This window comes from Canis lupus, chromosome 36 (assembly GCF_003254725.2).
Source record: "Canis lupus dingo isolate Sandy chromosome 36, ASM325472v2, whole genome shotgun sequence".
NCBI classification, from domain to species: Eukaryota; Metazoa; Chordata; class Mammalia; order Carnivora; family Canidae; genus Canis; species Canis lupus.
The window spans coordinates 8,014,783-8,039,081 of NC_064278.1; the positions used below are offsets into that span (position 1 = coordinate 8,014,783).

General features: G+C 35.1%; 1 protein-coding gene across 2 annotated transcripts in view; it reads right to left on the bottom strand.

Annotated features, from left to right (window-relative positions):
* The window catches only part of KCNH7 (potassium voltage-gated channel subfamily H member 7), a 478,835-nt gene that overhangs the window by 71,098 nt on the left and 383,438 nt on the right, over nucleotides 1-24,299 (bottom strand). For both annotated transcript variants that reach the window (XM_049106394.1, XM_025471042.3), the window contains exon 7: nucleotides 12,541-12,966. In XM_049106394.1, the coding sequence (XP_048962351.1) occupies nucleotides 12,541-12,966 (426 nt within the window). The remainder of the gene's footprint in view (nucleotides 1-12,540; nucleotides 12,967-24,299) is intronic.

Genomic DNA, 24,299 nt, shown 5'->3' on the forward strand with positions numbered 1-24,299 from the left:
AATTGCACATATGATTGAAATCATATGGTATTTATCTTTCTTTGACTGACTTCTTCTTAGCATAATACACTCTAGGCTCACCTACACTGTTGCAAAGGGCAAGATTTCACTCTTAATGATGGCTGAGTAATAGATATATTATACATATGTAACACTTCATCTTTATCCATTCATCAGTTGATAGGCATTTGGGCTCTTTCCATAAGTTGGCTATTGTTGATAATGTTATAGCCATCAGAGTGCATGTGCCCTTTCAAATCAATATTTTTGTATCCTTTGGGTTGGTACCTAGTAATGCAATTGTTGGGGTGTAGGGTAGCTCTATTTTTAACTTTTTGAAGAATCTCCATATTGTCTTCCAGAGTGGCTATACCAGTTTGCATTCCCACCAACCATGTAAGGGGTTCCCCTTTCTGTGAATCCTTGACAACATCTGTTGTTTCCTGTGTTGTTAATTTTAGCCATTCTGACAGGTGTGAGATGGTATCTCATCGTAATTTTGATTTGTATTTCCCTGATGATGAGTGGTGATGTGGAGCATCTTTTCATACGTCTGTTTTAGCTAATCAGTTCTATGTTAGGGCTTTGGACAAACAAATGAATGTATGGATTCTGTATCCATATTAGTCTGTCATCTTGGACAAATTGCTTATTTAATCTCTAAACTTCAAAAATTTCATCTGGAAATGGGCATAATAATGCCTCCTCACAGGGTTGTAGATAATGCCCCATAAATAGTAGCTTTTTGCATTAAATATCCCATATGCTTTAGTTTCCGTCAGTAAGCAGAAACATTCTATGGTGAAATAGATCCATAGAACTTACACGTTTTCCAAATGCATTACTCTGATATCTAGAATTCTAATTGGAGGCATTCCAACACCGGCCTTTTGGCCTCCTCAGGGAATGGCAGGAATTTTAAAGACAAGAGCATCGTCTAGAGGCATTGACTGCTTGGAGTTCAGTACAGGAATCACCTGGGTTCAATGTGTCTCTACACTTCACAGCTTCAGTCTGTGTGTTTATTTCCCCCCCCAGCTCTGTTACCTATTTACTTGTACTGAAAAATCAGAACTATTTGAAGAGTATTGCTCAAAACTTATCTTTGAAAGAAAATTTCTCTCTGAACCTCAAAATAAATGAAATATAATGAAAATTCCCTAGGATATCTGGTTAATGAAGTGAAGTGCTTCAAAACAAATGAGATGTTTTAATAACATATTGTGATAATAAGCACTAACGACTCTTCTGGCTGCCAAGACAGTAAAGCAAAAATGATGTTATAAAAAAAAAAGGAATCAATCTGCTGTGTAGGCCACCTCCCTTCTTCTTCCCTCCTTTCAAAAAAAACATCTGATGTTTCTTCTAGGATTATATCAAAATGAGGTAAAACCTAGGTGACAGTTCTCTAAGCAGATAAATGAATATAATTTATTTAGTGACACATAAATAACATCTTTCCTGGACAAAAAAAAGCTTAAGAAATATGGCACATGATGAAGTCTCAACCCAATTGACATTACTCATATAAAATAATTTCAGATGTAGACAGAGAGGGAGAGAGGAAGAGGAGAGGGAGAGAACGACAGAGGGAGGGAAGGAGAGAAAGAGAAAAGGGACAAGAATTATTAAACAGTTGTTTTACCTTTCAGTAGCTTCATAAGATGTGTGAAAATTGGCTTCAACAGTCAAAGCCATTCTCTTGTGATTCCTAAACATGTACCCAAGCATAATTACATATCTTGTTTGACAATGTAACAAATGACTGGATCTTATTTTTGTTGTTATCAAGATGCTGCGAACACACCTGGGCATTCTTCCTTAGCTACTGTTGCATGCAGCATATCTTGTAGATGACACTTAAGATCGCAGTAACTCTTTTCTTCTTCCTTAAATATCTCTTTAAAGATTTAAAGTGTTTTGCCCATATTACACAAGGAAAAATACGATTGCACTAAAATCTCAGAGAGAGTAGCCTAAGGAATGATCAATCTCCTCTTGATTTGGTGGAGATGGTTAGTCCTCATTGTTTAGTTCAATGTACCCTTTTTGTATTGTGTGTGAATGAAAAATGGGACCAACAACTACCTTAGAGTTGTGTTAACATCAGAACTTGGCTAAGTAGAATATTTTCAGCATGTATGTTTCTCTCACCATTTATCTAATTTCATGTAGTACTCACATATAGTATGTAAATCTATTTTTGTGGGGGTTTTTCCCCCAATTTTTGAAAATAGAAATAAAACTATCTTTAAGCTTATTGCAACAATTTTAAAAATAGTAGAGGTATAAAACTTTCCCTTAGATGTTATTTAACTTTTTATTCGCATTAGAAAAATATTGTAATGTCTATTGTTACTTTTGGTAGACTGAGAAAACATAAGAGCTCACAAGAAATATGTGTGATTATGAACTACAAACACACCATGATAATAAATAAGATGGAGAAAGAGGTGAGCTACTTTACAGTAGATTGAAACAAGGTACTTTGTTTTTTGTTTTTGCTCATTAACTGTAGCAAAAAAGACAAAATGAATAAGCCATGGTTTCACCTCATCAGTACTTATGCCATTTCAGACCTGAGCTCCTTTACCTGTGATTGAATGATAGTGTAAACTCTTTTTGTCTGAATGCCACAGTAAAGAAAATATATTTATTTAGGACTTTTATTTTTAATGTATTTTGTCAGAACTTTTTAAGTGTAAAATGACTCTTCCCTGGCAATTCAAATTATTGAAATTTCTGGGGGGCTGAACCATATAATCCAATTTCAATTTTTTAAAAAATATACACATATCTATAGTTTGTTAAAGTCCTAGATACTTTTGGGATGCCTGGATGTCTCAGTTGGTTAGGTGTCTGCCTTCGGCTCAGGTAGTGATCTTGGAGTCCTAGGATTGAGCCCCATGTCAGGCTCCCTGTTCATCTGAGAGTCTGCTTCTCCCCCTCCCACCTCCTCTCCCCTGGCTTCTCACTCTCTCATAAATAAATAAATAAATAGATAAATAAATAAATAAAATCTTAAAAAAAAATAAAGCCCTGGATAGTTTCTTATACTGAAGTAGAAGTTAGTTTCCTTTATTATGACTTTCTCAACTGAACTTTATTTTAAAAATATATACTCTAAACAACTGCAATTTTATAACATGTTAGAAACCAGACCTAAAAAAAAAAAAAAAAAAAGAAACCAGACCTGGACTCAAGAAGACTATGTGATTTTTTTTTTTTTAGATATTTTACAATAGATGAGATAATATCCTCTCTCAGTGTAAGTGGATTTCTTTCAGAAGGCCTGAAATTAGAATAGGGGATTTCTTACTTGTATCAAACAATTCTCTTCTCAAGAGTAAATTTGGCTACAGTTAAACTGAGAAAGCTTCATCAATAAGAAAAATCTGGGGATCCCTGGGTGGCTCAGCGGTTCAGCACCTGCCTTTGGCCCAGGGTGTGATTCTGGAGTCCTGGGATCGAGTCCCGTGTTGGGCTCCCTGCATGGAGCCTGCTTCTCCCTCTGCCTGTGTCTCTGCCTCTCTCTCTCTCTGTCTATGTCTATGTCTATCATGAATGAGTAAACAAAATCTTAAAAAAAAATCTTGCTCTCAATAATTTTTCAAAATAATTTTTAAGTAAGCATTTTCAAGAATCATACATTTAAAATACTTGATTTCAGAGGTTTACTCTCCAACACTTTTGCCTATAGTAAGTGGGTAGAATTATTCTTTTATAAATGGGGAGATACAAGTATGTGATCTTCGGTTTTGTTTACAGGGTTGAAAGAATGAATCATTACTGGAAATTTCTGCCTAATCCATCATTCTGTTCTGTTTGTCAAGAAATATTTGGGTACAAGTGGAGAAATGGGAACACTTAGTGAGTAATACATTTCATAGTTCTACATCCATGGTTTGCTTTAGATTTTATTTCAATTCCCTCTAAGCTCTAGTGCTTGTATAACTTGTCCAGTACAACTTAATAATATTGAAACTAGTTTTGAGTTTTTTGTTCAGCTTGAGTCACACTTTTTTCAATATTTCTAAGGACACATTCACTGATACAATAAAAAAAATATGTTGAGTATGCAAGAAACTTTAAAGAAATCACATAACTTATCCTTTCTTTATTCAAACCAAACCTCACAAATTCCTCCACAAACTGAGGCTTTTAAACACAAGATTTTACAACCTCCTTGTGAAACTAAATCCAATATTTAACAACCTTTACTGTCAAGATGCTTCTATTTTTATTTTGTTTATAATTAACATTCTATTTTGGTGCAATTTCAACTCACTTCCCCTTTCTTTAGTTACAATAATATGGAAAACTGGTCATCAAATGATTTTACATAGTAGCAAGCAAATGTTACAATGAATAAAAAATTATGGATATTGTATTTTTAAAATAGGAATTTGACTTTTGAGAAATATTTAACAAAAAAAAATTGAACCTTATGTCATCTCCAGTGAATTGTAGACGATAGATCATATATACATGATGAATAAATGATTAACTTAATGCAAAACATATTCTTTTTTTAACATATTCTTTTGATGGAATGTTCTTATATTTTCTTGGTTCAAAAATGATTTCATCAGAGATCCTGTGTCTCTAACTTGTCATACCACAGATTTTTGGAGGCATGAACAACAGCCTCAAATACAAGCCAATAGAGACATCTGCCTTAACTCCCAAGAACTATCTAAAGAGAGACACAGTGACTTTATGGATAGAAATATATTATGCATGCAGTTCTTCAAAATGTATTTTGTTATTTAAATTTGAACATGACTATGTCTAATGTTTTAGCAATTCACTTCTAACAAACTAATAGCAACTGCTGTAGAGATCAGGTTCAGAAAGAATTCTGACAAGGTGATTGGAATTTCTATACAGATACTTGCTAAGTTTTCCCTTGTATCCATTCTCTGATGCATCTAACAGATAAATGAAACAAACAGATCAATGTGAACAGAAACTCTTCTATTAAAACTTTCCCTCAAAGAGACTTTATATACTTAGGTTTCAAAGACTTTGCCTGTATTCAGGATTCTTGGAAAATAACAGTAAAGTGGGAATGGAGAGAGGTTCATAAAGGAAGTAATGAATCCAAAAAACCCACTAATTTTCAGGAGAGGAAGAGGTTAATGAAGTGTATAGCTAAAAAGAATGCTCTAGATTCTAACAGTTGATATATTTAAAAGTAAGATTTTCCACAGATAAGCAAAATAGAGAAAAACTTGAGGCAGATAATGAAAAGTTGACTTTTTGGAGACTGGGTCAATAATGTTGTTCTCTTGCACCAATGATATTGAGATAATTCTCTATGGATGGCATGATATTTGAAGATGCAAAAATTAATAAGTAAAGAATCTTTCCCTTCCTTGGTCTGTCTGGATGGCATTAATATCAGGAAGATACTAATGATACTAATAGACAAGCCCAATTATTATCAGTATTTCTTTATTTTTTTAAAAAATATTTTATTTATTTATTTGAGAGAGAGATTGAGAGTGAGAGGGCATGGGTGGGGGGGTGGGGTGGGCAGGGGCAGAGGGAGAGGGAGAAGCAGACTTCCCACTGAGCTGAGAGCCCAATGTTGCAGGACTCCAATCACAGACTCCGGGATCATGACCTGAGCCAAAGACAGATGCTTAACTGACTGAGCCACCCAGGCACCCCTATCATTATTCCTTTCTTCAACATATTTTTTTTTAACATTTTTTAGAAGATCCTCTAGTTATTACTAGGAGATTTGTATTCATTAAGCTAAAAGTGTAAATGATTGTTTTGAAAAAAGTGAGCAATTCTGCTCATATATATACTTTAGTAAAAATGTATATGCCAAACTATTCTCAGCATTGCTAGGATATATGTTTTATAGCTAAAATAATATAGATCCAAAATTCGAATAGGTTTCCTTCCTTAGCTTTGAATGTAAATAAAACTGAAATATTACAGTAGCTTACCATTTAGAGAAATTGGCAAGAAAGTTAGTTAATTGACATTGACAAAATTGTTTTCTCTAAGGTCACCCAAGATGCTATGATGCATAGAAAATTTTTTTAATACTTTAGTTAGAATTAAGCAATGATGAAATCATGACTGTCCTTATATTTAGTAAAATCGCTGCTTCACTTGACTATTTATGTCTTTATTTTGTAGAAATGTTCATCTATGAACATATGAAAGCCCTCTCCTGGATATCCTCTTTGTCCCAGATAAGGCCACCGGTTCTTAAATGTCTAAACAGCAAAAATTCCTGCCACTTTTAAAAATGCAGTTTCGAAGGCTTTGCTTTAGACCTACCAAATATGAATCTCCAAATTCTTTCATAAGATCCACACTGAAATCGGTGCATGGTCCTCATGTAGAAGCACTGATCTAAACCAATCCTTGCCATGATTATAACAAATTTATAATTTAATGGATCTCATTTTTTAAAAAAGATTTTATTAATTTTTTGACAGAAAGAGAGAGTGAGAGAGAGTGAGCACAAGCAGGGGAGGAGCAGAAGGAGAGGGAGAAGCAGGCTCTTTGCTGAGCAGAGAGCCCAATGTGGGGTTCTATCCCAGGACCCTGGGATCATGACCTGAGCCAAAGGCAGACACTTAACTGATTGAGCCACCAGGTGCCCTTCTCTTCTTCTTATCCTCACATATGTATCTTTCTAGCTGCTCACTTAGTCCCTGACTTGCCTACATGCCATTTGTACTAGGATGACAGGCATCTCAAACTTCATTTGACCCAAACAGGGAATTCTCCTTCCTAACGCACCTTCTTCTCCCCAGGAGAAGGATTTTCCTCTCTGGATAAGTGAGTGGCCACCTATAAAAGTCACTTCACTACCTCCATCCTCTAAAATATTTCAAACATGAAGAAAGAAACAGCAAAATCTTTGAACCATCATTAATTCTGCTTTGTTTTTTACTCTTCCAACAATATTTAATCCATCAACAAGCCCTCTATTATATTTGAAATGTATCTTTCTCTCCTCACCTCTATTGCCACCATGTGGTCCAAGCCATTGCTGTTTTTCCCTGCTACATTACAGCCAAAGTTCTAAGTCTTTCCCCTGCTTCTACCCCCACTAAACCATCTGCAGACATCATCCATGAGGTGTTTTGTTTTGTTTTGTTTTATTTTGTTTTTTTCCATGAGGTCTTTAAAACCATCCATTAGCTCATGTTGTTCTCACTCCGAAGGCTCTGGTGCAGCCAGAATGAATCCCCAAATGTCACTGTTGCATGTGATTTGGTTCCTGTTTCTGAATCCTCATATCTTAGCACTCAACTCTCAACTCACTGTGGTTCAGCTTAGCTGCCACTGGCCTTTCTTTTGTTCTAACACACCAAGCTTCTTCCCCAGTTGGGCCATTTTCACTAGTGTTTTCTTTTGCTTGAAATGCTGTGCATGTGTTTTCATGGGGCTAGTTTCTTTGGGTCAAGTCTCAACTCAAATGGGACCTCCCCAAAGATCTTTCCTAATCTCCTCATCCAAATCAGCCAACCGAAGAAGTCATTCAGCACCACGCGCCTTTTTCTTGACAGCTCACAAGCTTCTTAAGGGAAAAATCGAAACCAAAAACAATAACCCTTTACTTCACCATGTGCAGCCTTCCAGTGCTGCTGTTACCCCCTCCTTTTATTACCAAAATTCTAGCAAGAAGGGGCTTTATTTGCTTCCTGTTAATTTCTGCAGCCACTTCAGTTTGGCTGTGGCCAATATCTGATCTAACTGACACCAACACATACTGAACTGACACACCCAGTGACTTATTTCCAGTCTTCATGCTACTTTATGTCTTTACAGTATTTGACACCATTTTCTTGAATTTTCCCTTATTTCCCAGTGGAATGAGGTAAGTAGAAGTCCTATAATACCTAGCACAGTCTCCAATAACAAAAAAATTATTGGTGTCCTATATAATCTTTCAATGTTCCACAGTCATTTGTATAGGCAAAACCCAAATCTGTTTACTGAGCCTCAATGCTGGATTTTACATATAAACAGATGTTCACTTCTGTACATTTTAATATTCATTAAAATATGCAGAAATTTAGCTACCTTGTAAACTGAGAGATAATTAACTTGTTTAGTTTGGACCTTCACTAAGAATTGTTTACTGTTTAGGAAAATTATATCTTCAACGACATACTGTGTGTATATAGCATGGCTATGTCAGTCAACATTTGTTATATTATCACAATCATGAGATTTCTAGGTAATGAATGTTAATACATGTATATATATATACATATCTATCTGCATATATGTATGCATAAACATATATACCTATATAAGAACATATATAAAGTCAATGCTTGTATTAAAATGAAAATATAAAATAAACTAATATTCAGTTTAATATTGAATTTTTGTTCAAATATGGACTTCCTCATTGCAAGTAGTTACAATCATCTGATAATTTCATTATGTCATTTAAAATAAATAAATTAAAATAAAATAAAACATGCCTGAAGTATTTATATATTCAGCTGGGTATTTTGTTATGAACACATTTATTTCTTCTTTATATTAAGAGTGGGTATTATATATTGTATTTATTAAATTATGTGTATAAAATACTATACTATTTATGACTTGTATTTAACAATAATAAAAAGGGGCTTTATAAAATATTTGCTATATTGGGTCTGATAGGACTGGGACCCAACACTTTATAGCTCAGGAACCCTCCCATGCTCCATGTCCCCCTGTGAATGGCACTATGAAAGCATTTACTGGACAGTACTCTATCTGCTCATCTGATGCTGTTCATTGTAAACTGTAAGATCCAGACAGTGGGGTCCTTGTCCTACTCTTTTTTTGTAAGTGCAGGGTCTAGCATGTTGGCAATAGATGGTTCTCAATAAATGTTTATAGAATGAATGAACCTACTCAAGTAGAGGTTACCATAGCACTTTCTGAAAATGTAAAAATGAATTAAGTCAATTCTCATTAAAATTTGTAAAACAATTACATGAAACCCCAACTAGTAAGGTGATACAATTGAGCTAATGCTTCTTTATAGTAGAGTAGATGGATCTGAGTCCTATCAATCTGTCTTGATGCCCACTTTTGAGGGTCTCTGAACTTAGGCTAACTCTCCCAGTCACCTCTAGGGTACCCTAGTTTGAAAAGCATTGCACTGGATAATCTTTCATTAAAGTGACCTCTAGCTTAATGATTTTAGGATTTGCCATTTAATTTTGGGTCAAAAATCCCAAAAAGTTTTCTCTTTTTCATATTCATGTGATGAAACTTCCAAAATTAGTTTCTTTGAATATAAGATCTCTTTTCTCTGGAAGCATTTTTCTTCTTTTTTTTGCCAGAAACAAAAATGGATGCTGAATATTTTTAATACTCATACTACATTACACAATACACTTTTGGAAAAGTATTCTGAAATACCACTAGGTATTGAAAAGCCTAATTAAAAGTCTCATTATAAGGGTGTCTGGATGGCTCAGTCAGTTAAGCATCTGGCTCTTGGTTTCAGCTCAAGTTGTGATCTCAGGGTTCTGGGATTGAGGCCCTGGTTGGGCTCTGTGTTCATCAGGGAGTCTGCTTGAGGGTTCTCTCCCTCTGCCTGACCCCCCGGCTCTCTTTCTTTCTCTTTCTCAAATAAATAAATCTTTTTATTTATTTAAATCTATTTATTTATTTAAAACCTGATTTTAGTTATTTAATATAGTTTGTAAATAAAAGAAGTGTCTTCATTATTACTCTTGAAAAATGTATAAAGTAGGCCAATTCATCATCAGTTTTGTTGTTACCTTTTATAGCCAACTCAGCCCAACAGCTGACACCCTTATCCCCTCTACTTGCTATCCATGATACATACTTCTCCCTACAGTATGCCCCATGCTCTTATCCTTTGTAATACAATAACTGGCCTCAAAATATTTCCTTTTTGTCTCCCATTTCTTCAAGATTCCTAGAAAAGTAGCTAATCTACTGTCATAGGATCATAGACATGCAATAAGTATTTGTTGAGCAGATGATTAAGTTATCTACGGATTACTGTGGTAACATGTAAGTTTAAGGGAAGACTTTATTAAGAAGCAGAGAGACTGGGCAGCCTGGCTGGCTCAACAGTTTAGTGCTGCCTTCAGCCCAGGGCATGATCCTGGAGACCTGGGATCGAGTCCCATGTCAGGCTCCTTGCATGGAGCCTGCTTCTCCCTCTGCCTGTGTCTCTGTCTCTCTCTCTGTGCCTCTCATGAATAAAGAAATTAAATCTTAAAAAAAAAAAGAAAGAAAAAGAAACAGAGACTTTAATCCAAAGGAATGGGAAGAAGAAGAGTAACCTTTGACAAACACTTACTATGTACCTGGTACTGAGTTAGTCTCTTTACATATACTGCTTTATTTTTAAAAAATCACAAGAAGATACCTTTCACCATTTTACAGAAAAGCAAATGAAATCTTAATGAGTTAAGTATCTTGCCAAAATATAGCACATAAGTAGCAAAGGGGAGAGTCAGACCCAGGTCTGTCTAAGTCCAAAGCCAGAACTCTTCCCGTTATCATGTCACATCCAAAAAGAATGAGGAGAAGTTTGGGAACATGGGGGAGTCCATGAAAGCACATAAGACTGGAGAACTGGCATTGTTTTCTTTGAGGCAAACTTCATTTTTTCTTTGATGCTACATGGAAAAGATAGTCCAGACACCATTTTCCCCAGAGACTATTTCATCCTATACTAATGTGAATGAATCACAATTAACTTTTGTTTCAGCTCTCTTGAAGTCCTGCCTGAAACATTGATTATCTAAATTATATATTTTAATTTTATTATTTTCAAGTGATATCGTAACTGGAATTAAACTACTCAAATATTGCATCCTAGAAACTCTACCCTAATGGTTTTAATCAGTATTTCCAAATACTGGTTTGATTGTTATTGATTAAATCTCAGCAGTAAATCAACATTCTCTAACAATATTATTTACCTATTTATTTGTCCACCCATTTTTTTTTATTTCACCAAGTTGAAATTTAATTTTCTATTGGTGTACATTTTTTAAATTTAAAAGAGTGAGATGGATCACCCATTGTCAGAAACTCATAAAGGTAAATATCAAGAAATATTCTGCTTTCCTGCCTCTTAAGTAACAACCAAGGTTATGAGCATTTAACATGAAACATTTAAGTAGTTTAACAGTAGCTAACTTTTTAAAAAATTATTTTTGTAAGAGCTTCACACATTTTATCTCATTAGAGCCTCAAATTAAAAATAAATAAAACAATGTAAGAGGGAGGTCATAGTATTATCCTTACAGATAAGGAGAGTTAGGTTTGAGGCTTTGTGTAAGGTTTGTAGAATCTAGGAAGAATATATTACTCAATTGCCTTGCTCTTTTTAAAAAATATTTTATTTGTTTATTTGAGAGATAGAGAAAGAAAAAGCATGAGCTGAGGGAGGAGCAGGGGGAGAAGGAGAGGGAGGGAATCTTTCAAGCAGACTCCTCAGAGCCTGATGCAGGATTCAATCCCAGGACCCTGAGATACAACCAAAGCTGAAACCAAGAATCTGATGCTTAACTGACTGAGCCACCTAGATGCCCCTCCATTGCCTTATTCCTAACTGCCCAGAGTTCAACAGACATTATCTATAGGAAAGAATTAATTCTAAACCAGTTGTTCTTCTTGGTAGAGGAGGATTCTCTTATCCTGAATCCTTAATTGGTCAGGGAGCAAACATCTGCAGGAGGCATTTGGATCTTTGATCTCCTCTTAAAAAAATGGGGTTCTCAGAAAAGTACCCTTAATTTTTAAAATTCAACACATTGAGGTTATCTTTCTCAAGCTATGTCCTTACAACTACTTTCACATCTTCTGTAAATCTTTCCATTATAGAATCCAGAAAGATTATTTACAATAAAAAATAGTGGTAATTAAATGGAGGGACTTTAGGAGAATTTAACTTCTTTTGGATCAAAGAACCCTTTAAGAATCTGATTAAAGTATGGATTCTATTCAGAAAATGCATTGTATGCGTACTTGTCAACTTCCTTGAAGTTTCCAACTTTATAAGAAAATGGGAACACAAGAAGTACTTTCCAAGCTGGATATTATTTAAGAGAAAGAGTTTTGAACAAGACATTTTAGAAGATGCATGTTCCACATAATTTGAACATAAAATAAGCTCCTGCTGTCTCAAACCACAATTATGAGTCAAGAAAGAAAGAGACATCTTCATCTTTGACAGCTTTATAACCATGAAATTAACATGTAGAGATTTTACAGCCTGAAAATGTTAGTTATGTGCTATGAAACACTTTCCCAAAAGTTTGCTTTCTTGGTTAAAAGATAATCTTTAGTGCTTCTTAACAAAAATAGAGAGAATTGTGAAGTATTTGCAGTGCCAAAATTGTCCCATTTCATTTTATAGCATTTCCAATGAAATGAATTTCATCTCTGAGATACGAGAAGTTTATAAAGCAACCACTTGTGGTTTTTTTTTTTTTTTGCAGTTAAAATAGATTCACTTTTATAATCACAATCTTTCAGAAAATAAGAATTTTAAGCAGCTCTTACCTCATCAGAACCAGATCCAAAAATCAGCAAGTCAAAAGGAATTGCTGCAACCATATCGATCAGGAACCAGCCTTTGAAGTAGTGTATTGCTATTTTGGCTGGATCACTTACCACTTCTTCATTCTGATTTACATATGTTGTTCTGAAGTTTATTAGAATATCTATGATGAACATAATATCCACAATCAAGTCCACCACATTCAAAGGGCTACAAGAATAGCCACATTCTCGTCTTTTCTGTTCTTCTCTGTCATTGAGGAGAAAGGCTGCGGAGTAGGGCGTGAATATAGCAGTGTATATGACCAATAGCAGAATAAGCCAATCCCAGACAGCCTTGAAGGGGCTGTAGTGCAATATTGTAAACTTGTTGATGCGTGGGGTCTGCAGTTTATACTCTGGCAGGACATCTGCTCCTAAAGAGAGAACCTGAACAAAAAAAGAAAATAGGCACACTACGTAAAAATGTCATTATTTAATCTCCTAACCTATAAATATATTAAGGTAATTATACATCAAAATCTATTAGGCAAGATGCATGTAATTGTGAAGTATGTGTGAAAAACATACATTTAAGGCCCCAATATAAACCCCCACTTTGCAGTATATTTGACTCCAGAAAACTCCATTGGTATTTCTTTTTTTTTTCCCATTGGTATTTCTTGATAAATACGATTTTCAGTGAAAAGTAATGAATACTGTCACTGATATAGCAAGGAGTGGTTACTTATTTTTTTTGAACATACTACTACTCAGAAATAAAAATACATAGCTGTTTTTAGAAAATCATAAAATCAGTCTGATACACGAGTAATTCAGTTTTAAAACCTTAGAAAAGATTGTATGTAATGAATAGAAGCAGCCTACTTGGATCCATGTTCATATTTAATTTACATATATTTAATTCATAATTAAACCTTGATAACTTAAATCCAACTCATTCAAATCTTTAATTTGAATTTTCCCACCTGCAATCTGTTTTTAACGTAGAAAAAAAGGCACATGAGATTAAAATAAACACAAAGGACTCTTTTTGAGGTTGAGAGAATATTTTATATTCTGGGACAAATGTACTTTGTCCTCCATCACATTTACAGAATCATAAAGATAGAATGGTGCAAGGAGATGTTCAGAATATTGATCTGGAAATGTTGCAAGATTATTAGCACCAATGGGCACTTAAGCCCTGAGATTTATTCTACATGATGAGACATTGGGTAGACCAAGGTAGTTCATCTTTTGATAGATCATCAAAATAGTTTATCTGAAAAAATGAGAACTAAACTTGAATTATGAGGTGCCTGGATCCCGGAGTCCTGGGATCCAGTCCCACATTCGGCTCCCCATGGGGAGTGTGCTTCTTCCTCTACCTGTGTCTCTGCCTCTCTCTGTGTGTCTGTCATGAATAAATAAAATAAAAAAAAAAATAAACTTGAATCACAATGCAGTAAAAAAGCTCATGAGTTGGTAACTCTAGACTAAGTTTCAAGAACAAAGGTCAAAGCAAAAAGGTTATCTTGCTACCCAAAAAATGTAATTAGTCTTAATATAGGGGTTTACAAAAACTGAAATTTTTAGATGGCTCCACAAATGGCACATAGAGACATGTTTTAAGGGAGCGGTGGGTTCTACTCTTGCATTATGAATATCCCACATATATGCAATGGCTCTATGTCAGAGTTAATTTCACTAAATAAATTTTCTTAGGCTAGATTCTCCTAAATACAGCTAATGTATTATCAGTTCTGCAGGAAGAACTTCAGACAATTCCCTACTGATTAGTCAAAGAGTGTTATTTCTGTGTTCTTGGTAATTCTATCCCTGTAGGTTTTAACTTGATTATAATGATATATAGGCAAATTTCAATTTTAGATCTTATTTTCATTGTCATATCTCATACTTTTTTTCGTATATAATGAGTTACCATTCTTATCTTAAAAAGAACTTGAGAAGTTTAATAACCACAAATGAGGTACATGATTTTTAAATGTAATAGAAGAGTTCAGTTAAAATAGACGAAAGTGTTTTAAAATAACAGCTAACCTGATTTAACTTGCTTTGAAAAAAAATAATAATATAGAAACTAACCTTTTTTTTTTTTTTTTCAGTCCAGAGCAAATTTCAACAGGTCTTTATTTTAAGCTATTATAAGCTATTATAAGAAAAGACTGAATTATCAGTAAAAAAGAAATCTGGAAAATAAAGTCGTTCATTGTTTCTGAAATACTGAATATATTCAGAATCTAAGATCTCAATCTCTAACTCTAAAGAGGAAGAATGTTTGGAAGGTCTGTAAGTTGATTAGTGCAGACTGTTAGAACTCCAATCATGTTATGCTCAGTACCGAAAATCAGCCCATAATATTTTGGTCTGGAAAGAATGGATCATCTCTTAAGGTGACATTATGTAGTATCCTTTCCTTAAAACAAACAAACAAACAAACAACAAACAAACAAGGATGATTCAGAGTATAGAAAGTAAAATCCAAATCCTCATTTTGCTTCTCAAAAATCATCTAAAATATTGGACCCATTCTACCTTTATAGTTCCTTCTCACAGTAGATTCTTTTATGCACTCTGACAAAACTTGGCTAAAATTTTTGAACTGTTGAGAAATTTCCAAACCCTAAATTCACAAATTTCTTTCATTAAAAAAAGAGTATGTAATTATTCAAAGAGAACCAAAAAAAAAGTTATTCTTAAAAAGAGGGATATTTGTCTGAGTTTGATTCCAGCTTAAGTGACAGTGACATGCCCCTAATAACAATCTCACACGTAGGGCACTTTGAATACTTGTTTTAGCAGAAGTAGAAGTTAGAATTCATTCAGCCCCATGGAACATCTCCCGAGAAGTGAAAACTGGATGGAGCCCTTTCCACTCCACATATGCGAGCATTCCTTTAACAGGTGACCACTTTGCTTAGGGCTGGAGACTGAAAAATTAGGAAGATATTGTCATTGATATTGCAGTTTATGGTCTACTGGGAGAAAAAGACATGCAGGCCAAGGATTCGAAGCCCTGCTGGGTGAGGTCCATCCATTCCTGGGTTGGTGGTGGTGCTGATGAAGGGGGTGGTCTCCACAGAGGCTTTTCAGGGAAAGATGTCACTTGAATTGATATTTTGAGTAGGGGAAAGAAAAGAATGCAGTTGCTGGGATGAGGAAATTGGAAAGGGAAGAATATTATAGGCAGAGGGAACAGAATGAACAAAGGTAGGGAGGCATGAAATGATGTGTGTTGAGGAATTATAAGCTGCCTTATGCTGTAGATAGACAAAATGCAGGGGAAGTTGTGGTGGAGACGGCAGTGGAGAGAAACAGTGATAGGCTGTGGAAAATCGAATATGGTAGAAATCTCTGGCTTTCTCCTTTAGATCGGGGTTTCTCACACTTGAATAAAATACAGACTCCTTTTAAGGGACAGATACTTATTGCAGAATCACAATGATAACTGATATTAGTTTATTTATAATGTTAAGTAAATACACATGAAAATCACACTGTTAGAACTTCTTATGCTTTCAGCACTTAATATGACTATTGTGAGTTGAATTGTGGACCCCAGAGAGGTATGTTGAAGTCCTAATCTCCAGCACCTATGAATGTGACCTTAACTGAAAATAGGGTCTTCACTGATGTAATCAAGGGAAGATGAAGTCCTAGTGGATTGGAGTGGGCCTCGATGCAATAACTGCTGTCCTTAACATTATATGTTCTCATTCATTTGGGGCATACAAATAATAGTGAAAGGGATTAGAAGGGAAGGGAGAAGAAATGGGTAGGAAATATCAGAAAAGGAGACAGAACATAAAGACTCCTAACTCTGGGAAATGAACTAGGGGTGGTGGAAAGGGAAGAGGGTGGGGGGTGGGAGTGAATGGGTGACAGGCACTGAGGGGGGCACTTGATGGGATGAGCACTGGGTGTGATTCTGTATATTGGCAAATTGAACACCAATAAAAATAAATTTATTATTAAAAAATAACTGTTGTCCTTATAAAAAGAAGGAAATTTGAGTACAGAGACACAAAGACATATAGGGAGAATGCCATTGGACAATGGGGGAAGACACAGCTGTGAGCCAAGGGACACCAAGGAATGGTGGCAGCCACAAGGACCTAGAAGAGAAGCATGGAACATACGCTCTCTCAGATCCTCCAGGAGGAACCAGCCTTGTCAATATCTTGAACTCCCAACCCCCAGGATCATGAGAGAATAACTTCCATTGTTTTAAGATACCCATTTTATGTATTTTGTTATAACAAGCCTAGAATATTAATACAATGACAAAAATAAAAATAAATGAATTACAAAATATTTGCTAACCAGTGAATTCAAACTATCATCATTAGTTCAGTATTTGGCATATCTGTAAATCAAAAATTATTGACATTTGGCTAATGTGTATGGTCTAATCCAATAGGTAAAATATTTTTCTATCTTTAACTTCAATACCTTTATGTAAAAGAATGTTGTCAAAATAGTTTTAAAAATTGAAAGATTTTACTATTTTAGGGTAATCTGATCTAATTCTTTTTTTTTTAAGATTTATTTATTCATGAGAGACAGAGAGAGCGAGAGAGACAGAAAGACAGAGAGAGAGAGAGAAAGAGAGAGAGAGGCAGAGACACAGGTAGAGGGAGAAGCAGGCTCCTCGCAAGGAGCCCAATGTGGGACTCGATTCCAGATCCTGGGATCACGCCCTGAGCCAAAAGCAGACAGTCAACCGCTGAGCCACCCAGGCATCCTCTGATCTAATTCTTAATTTAAATTTTGCTCCTACTGGGCTTCAAAACACATTTAAATGGTGTTACTTGATACCATATAAAAGTTTTTGTTCACTTGAAGTTCAGATTTGCTTTGGGGCATTACTGGATTTTAAATGAAGTGAGTATCTAATCAAATGATTTCTGGAACTGGGTTCAGAAAGTTAGTCCATTTGTTATATTTCAACATACCCGTTGATAGAAAATCACTGAAATTTATTATATAGCAATGGAGTATCCTTTGACAATGCATTTGCAGTCATTGATATAGTATCAAATTATATGGTCAAGTTCTTTTGACTTCTACATAGGTGTGCCTGTGTTATATCATTCAATTCTCTCATGAATTTTACCAGTCAATGATTTCAAAACTTGTATTCATACAGCATACTTAGCCCTGTGAGGTCTCATTATAAATCCAAATGAGGTCACAGGCACTGAAGTCAGTTAGCACTCTGTTATTAAGTGATAATCTTACAGAGTCAGAATATTATTTTGTTTTGAGTTTTCAGCATCATACACAAATTTTTAAGATTGTCCATGAGAACTTATGGCCCTTTGAGAATATTCTTTTCCGTGAATATTGGTTTAAGAATTGCTAAGTTTACCAGGCAGAGAAGGCAAGGTGACCAAGTTAGTTCTAGATAAATGCATCTGGTAATGGAAAGCAAGGATAAATGAGAGGGGGGCAGGATCAGAGGCTTAGAGATAAATTAGGACTTTGGTACTAAGAAAGATAGATACATGAAGAGAGATCAAGAAAGCCTGTATGAAAGGAAGGTGGCAGAGACTGAAAAGAGAGACACATTTGGGAAATAAATTCATCTTAAAATGAGAATGAGGAATAAGGAAACATTTGTTTCTTTGTGGTTTCAGTAATGAGTTTTATTAGAGCCAAGCATGGTAATAGAAATCTATGAAAGCTCCCCCATTTATAGAATAAGGGAAAGTCTATTAAAATAGACTTTCCCTTATTAACTTTAAATCTGAAGACCTGGGTTTAAATTTCAGGTACTATTTTTCTGGTAACTAATTTAATCTCTCTGGATTGGTGTGTTGTTTTTCGTTTGTTTTGTTTTGTTTTTTCATCTGTGTGATGTACATAGAGTCTTTGCTCAAAGCACCTATCCATACAAAGCTACCAAATCACTTTAGGCAATTTCTATAATAGTATCTGATAAAACAGGAAATATTTAGATAAAGTAATTTCATTACTGTTTAGAATTCTAGGGTTACTTATTTAAATCCTGCTTCAAATAAGTCCACTCTAACCAACACATTTGGAGAAAGTTGAACACTGACTGGACTTTGATAATATTAAGGAAATGTTCAGTTATCTATTTGCTGGAACAAACTAAACCAAAACATAGTGGTTTAAAATAGTAGTCATTTTATTATTCATGATTCTGTGGATGAGAAATTTAGCCTGGGCTCAGTTAGGCCATTCCTCTACTCCACACAATGTCTACTGCAGTCAGTGAGTGATATTTGGTTGGTGGCTGAGCTTGAGTTGAGAATCCAGAAAGTCTTTACTGATATGTCTGGTATCTTGGTAGGGATAATTATAAGGCTGACCTCTTGCAATACAGTGAAATAGCTGGGTCTATCCCCTTCTCTGACTCTAGGTAAATATAGATAAATATAACCTAAAGACACATATATATCTATTTATCTATGTATAGAGAGACTATTTATAAGTAGTTTTTATAGAAACTGTGTTTATATATATATAGACATATAAAGACTGTATAAATATGTGTATATATATGTATATACAGAGAGAGAAATGTTTGTATATGTAGAGACAGTTAAACAGTTTCTATAAAAACTATATATAGTTTCTCCATATAGTCCCTTTTCATGGCACTTTTCCATATGGTCTCTTCAGCAGGGAGTAAAATGTCCATGTGGAGGCTCAGTACTCCCAAGGGAGAAGTAGAAGTGTCCAGTCCTCTTAAAGTTAAGGCCTAGGAATAGTATGGGATCATTTTTTTCCATATGTTATTGGCCAAAGCAGTCACAAGCCAGCCTAGATTCAAGACAATGGAGGTGTAGTCTTTACTTTTTGATAGAAGACTAGCATATATAAATACCCACCATTTGCTTCAATGTGGATGGAACTGGAGGGTATTATGCTGAGTGAAATAAGTCAATCGGAGAAGGACAAACATTATATGGTCTCATTCATTTGGGGAATATAAATAATAGTGAAAGGGAATAGAAGAAAGGGAGAAGAAATGGGTAGGAAATATCAGAAAGGGAGACAGAACATAAAGACTCCTAACTCTGGGAAACGAACTAGGGGTGGTGGAAGGGGAGGAGGGCAGGGGGTGGAAGTGAATGGGTGACGGGCACTGAGGGGGGCACTTGATGGGATGAGCACTGGGTGTTATTCTGTATGTTGGCAAATTGAACACCAATAAAAAATAAATTTATTATTAAAAAAAAGAAGAAGAATAGCATATATGTGGAAGAACAAGAATAAATCATAGCCATCTTAGAAACAAGCTGTCACAGGAATTATTGACAATTGTTTTTAGGTGTAATGTTATAGTGTTTTTTTTTTTAAATAGTATTTACTTTTTAGGGATATATAGTGAAATATTTATATAAAATGCTATAGCTTTGGGGGGTTTGCTTAAATATATGGTATAACCATGGAGCATGCATTCCAAGGCCCCTAGTGGTTGCCTGAAACTATAGACGGCACTGAATCCAATATATATTACATTTTTTCCTATACATACACACCTATGATAAAATTTAAATTATAAATTAGGCACAGTAAGAGATTAACAACAGTAACAATAAAATAGAACCTTTATAACCATATGCTGTAATAAAAGTTATGTGAATGTGGTGTCTCTCTCTCTCTCTCTTTCTCTCAAAATATCTTATTATAAGGTACTGACCCTTCTTTTTATAATATATGAGATAATAGAATGTCTACATGTTGAGATGAAGCGAGGTGAATGACATAGGTATTGTGACATAACTTTAGGCTACCTTTAGGCTATCTTTTGATGACAGACAGATTATCCAGTTCCATGGTTGACCACGAGTAACTAAACCACAGAAATCAAAATTGCACCTAAGTGGGGAGAGGAGAGTTACTGTAATCCAGAGTGACAGAATGGAAGGCAGAGACACAGTCTGCTTATGTGTGCAACATCAGCTGCATGTTGACTTTTATTAAAACAGGGAGATGGGCATATAGTATTCTTTCTATTTTTATAACATGTTTACATTTTTTACAGTAAAAAAACAGTAATTTTAGAATTTCAGCCAGAAAGGACTAAGTAAGATCAATTGAGGGTGTAATTTCCTGATGGAAAAAAAGAACTAGGTCTACACACATCACAAGGGCTCACTCCTATCAGAGTTCCTGGCTGGATAAGCTTGGATTACTGTTTCTACAACAGACTGTTTGATTTGCTCTCTACACATCTCATTCATATTCTGTTGACCTTCATTCAGCCACACAGACTAAACACAATGCCAACTTTGCTGGCCTTGACGTGTTTGCCTTTAAAGTCCCATCATACTGGTGACTCAGACAAATCATGTTACAAGAAGCTCAGTCTGCAAATGCTCATTCCTCTGAGTATACTTGGCTGCATTACTCATTAAGTTGGATTAAAATACAGCCAACTTCTCCGAGCCTCATTAGGTTAGACCTCTTATTGAAATGCTTTTGCTTTATTAACATTTCACATTCAACTCCAAGTTTTCATTCTAGATTGACATTATGTATGTATTTTCATTTTTCCTCCATACAACTACCACTAAATGCAATGTTTATGTTGGTTAATGTCATTTTGGTAAATATTTGCATTATGTGCTCATTTTATAATCCATTTCTAGGAAATAATTGATCTCTCTTGAGGAATCAAAAGGTTTCATTTCTTTTTTAAAAAATGACAATAAGAATTATTTCATTAATTGTATTCTCCTTTTGCCTTCTTGCAGAAAACTGTGAGTTTAAAATTTCAATACAACTATTTCTACTTCCCTTCACATTGTTTTAATTGTTCTATTTCCATTTCAGTGGTCTAATAGCATGTATCTTTTACAATGTCACTATATACTTCTTTGGAAATAGGACAAATGTATAAATTAAAAGTCATAAGTAAGTTAATATTAATCATGAAAGTGCTTTAGAGCAATTATGTTGGAAATGAAATATTAGACAGGCAAATATTTGTTTTAAAAACATGAAGAGTATTCTAATGTGCCAATGATTAAAAAGAGAAAGGCTGCTATACAATCTATTACGTTTCCTTAGGAGAGCCAACTTCTCCCACACATTTGAGAAATAACATACTTTAGAAAGATAAAACATGATTAATTGAACGATTATAAGGATTTTCTTTTAAAAGTAAAAGAAAAAAGAAGGAAAAAAAACCCCTCTCTATATAAAAAAAAGGGAACTCCATAGTCTCTGGAAAGACACTTCTATTTTTCTTTTTCTTCAAACCACCAATTAAATATACAGTTTAGCACAGACTAAAATATGGTTTTCTTTACCAAATTCAGTTTTTCCTCTTGCTAACACATTGCTATTTGTTTAATCTATAACAGTTAAGTGTTATATAAAACCAAAATCTTTATACGAAACAGCACTATTTATTCAATGAAGATCTACTGCGAAAATTTTGTGTGAACACCAGGATTAATAACTACTCTTCTCTTTTGAAAAGTGCAATAGGGAACGATTAAGCTTTCCAAAAGATTATACAGTACTTTTGGCAGCTGTTAAACGCCATGCTGAGGTGTTGGTAGAGACTGCTCATCTGTTATTTATTCTTTACTCGGGACTTGCAGTTAACTAATAGGCTAGCTGTATTTTTATCTATCAGGAAAAGGAGTCAGTAACAAAAGGAATCAGATAGATTGTAGAGCATCAGAAAAGATTTAAATTTCCCTGGCTTTTAAGCAGATGATTTAAGAAGTCCACCAAAATCTAAGTAATTTTCATGAAAACAGACAGCCTCACTGATAATTACCTGAATAGTCAAACTACAAGATGAAAAAGACCCGCACAATAAATAAAGTCTGTCACATAGGAAGTTTTTTTTAAATAAATAAAATATTTAAAATTAGGTAGGAGAATCATTGCAGCTACCCATATTAAAATACTTTTCTAAGGCTTAAGGTAAACATTGTATCATTTGTGCATGTGTGCACACGTCTGTTTGTGCATGTGTTGGACTGAGTCAGACTATATTAAAACTCAGAGTCGGGTAGGGTCAGCTAAATGTTAGGTTCAGTGTTTTGTTTTGTATGTCGTAAATATGATAATAATAATACAAAAAAGTCTGCTTCTCAAAATATGTGTGACTCAGAATGTGAGAGAAATAGGTTAGATAATATCTTAAACATTTATAATATTCATAAACTACTACAAACATATGTATATTAAAACTTACAGTTTCTTCCAAAGCCATAAACTTTGAACTTTCACGCCAATGGCCAGCTGGGCATGGCCCTCAGTTTTGGCTCCTACCCCTGTGCCAGGCTGATCCAGGGAGCTTGTGATAGCACCTCCTTCCCAATACTAGCTGCCCTTCAGTCTAGGTTTACGTCCTTGCCTCCTCTTTCCTCTCTCCTTTTCTCATAAGACTGCGCACAGGCACTCTCCTATCATACTTATCTTTATTTTTAAATGGCTCTAATTTAAGGAGAAAGAGCATGTAGCACACTAGTTTGTAAGTAAGCCTTTCACAAGTGTTCTTCCAAAGTGCAGATAACTAAGAAACAGGCTTAGAGATGGGAGAGGGAAATAAAGGGTGTAGGCAGCATACTTGGAGGTAGACTTACCAGGCGCCATTAGGAGATGTCTGGCAGATAGGAAGTCTGGAACAGAGCTCCAGAAGGGTGTGGAGCTCAGAATTTCAACCTGTACAGGTAGTGGCTGAAATTCTGGAAAGTGGATTCATTTGCCAAGAGAGACACAAAGAAACCGAATATACTGGAAATAACTAAAGTGTGGGATAGACAAAAAAGGCATAGCCAGTATTCCTGGAGCTTAACATGGTACCTGGAATATATACATCGTAAGTAGTCCAAAGAGTAGTTGAGGGGTTGTGTCTGCAACTTAAAACAGAAGGAAAAAGAGACAATGGAGATGGCAATATTGAAAATGCATGAGAGAAAGAATTATCATAGAGACAGCTGCTGTGCACCACAATTTGTTTTCCTCCCTTCCATGGAGTAGAATTGTTGCTGCTAGAATGTGTCTGCTTAGCCCAAAACTACATTACCCAGGCCTATTTGAATCTAGGTATGGCCACATGCCTGATGAGTAGTACTTCTTGGCTGAAGCTTTCAAGAAGCAAGTGTGTCTTTTCCTGCTCTCTTTCTCCTTCTACTTGGTAAGCACAGATGTTTCCAAGCCTCCAGTCCTTAAATCCAGTGGGATGGTAGAGCCTTCAGATAAAGGAAACTTGGGATGCCTGGATGGCTCAGCGATTGAGCATCTGCCTTTGGCTCAGGGAGTGATCCTGGGATGCGAGATCAAGTCCCACATCGGGCTCTTTGCAGGAAGCCTGCTTCTCCCTCTGCCTGTGTCTCTGTGTCTCTCATGAATAAATAAATAAAATATTTTTTAAAAAAACAAATATAAGAAACTTTGTCACCAAATTACCAAGAGAAGGAACATCCCTCATTGCACAGGAATACCAGCTTTTGCTATTGCTTAAGCATGAAATAAAATATTGGATTAGCCACAGTAATATGGGGGTTTATTAGTTCCAGCAGTTAGCATTACCCTAATATATGAATCTTTTCCTTGGAATATGCTGCATAAGATAACCCTGACTCCTGAGAGAGAATATTCATTTTATCAATGCTTTGTCTTTGAGAAAGAGGACATTTAATACTGAATATCTGTTACGTTAGTTACCAGGCTCAGTACTGAATTACACCATTCAATTCTCTCAATAGCTCTTTTAGATAAGCATAATTATCTCCATTTTTGTAGGCTAGCCAACTGAA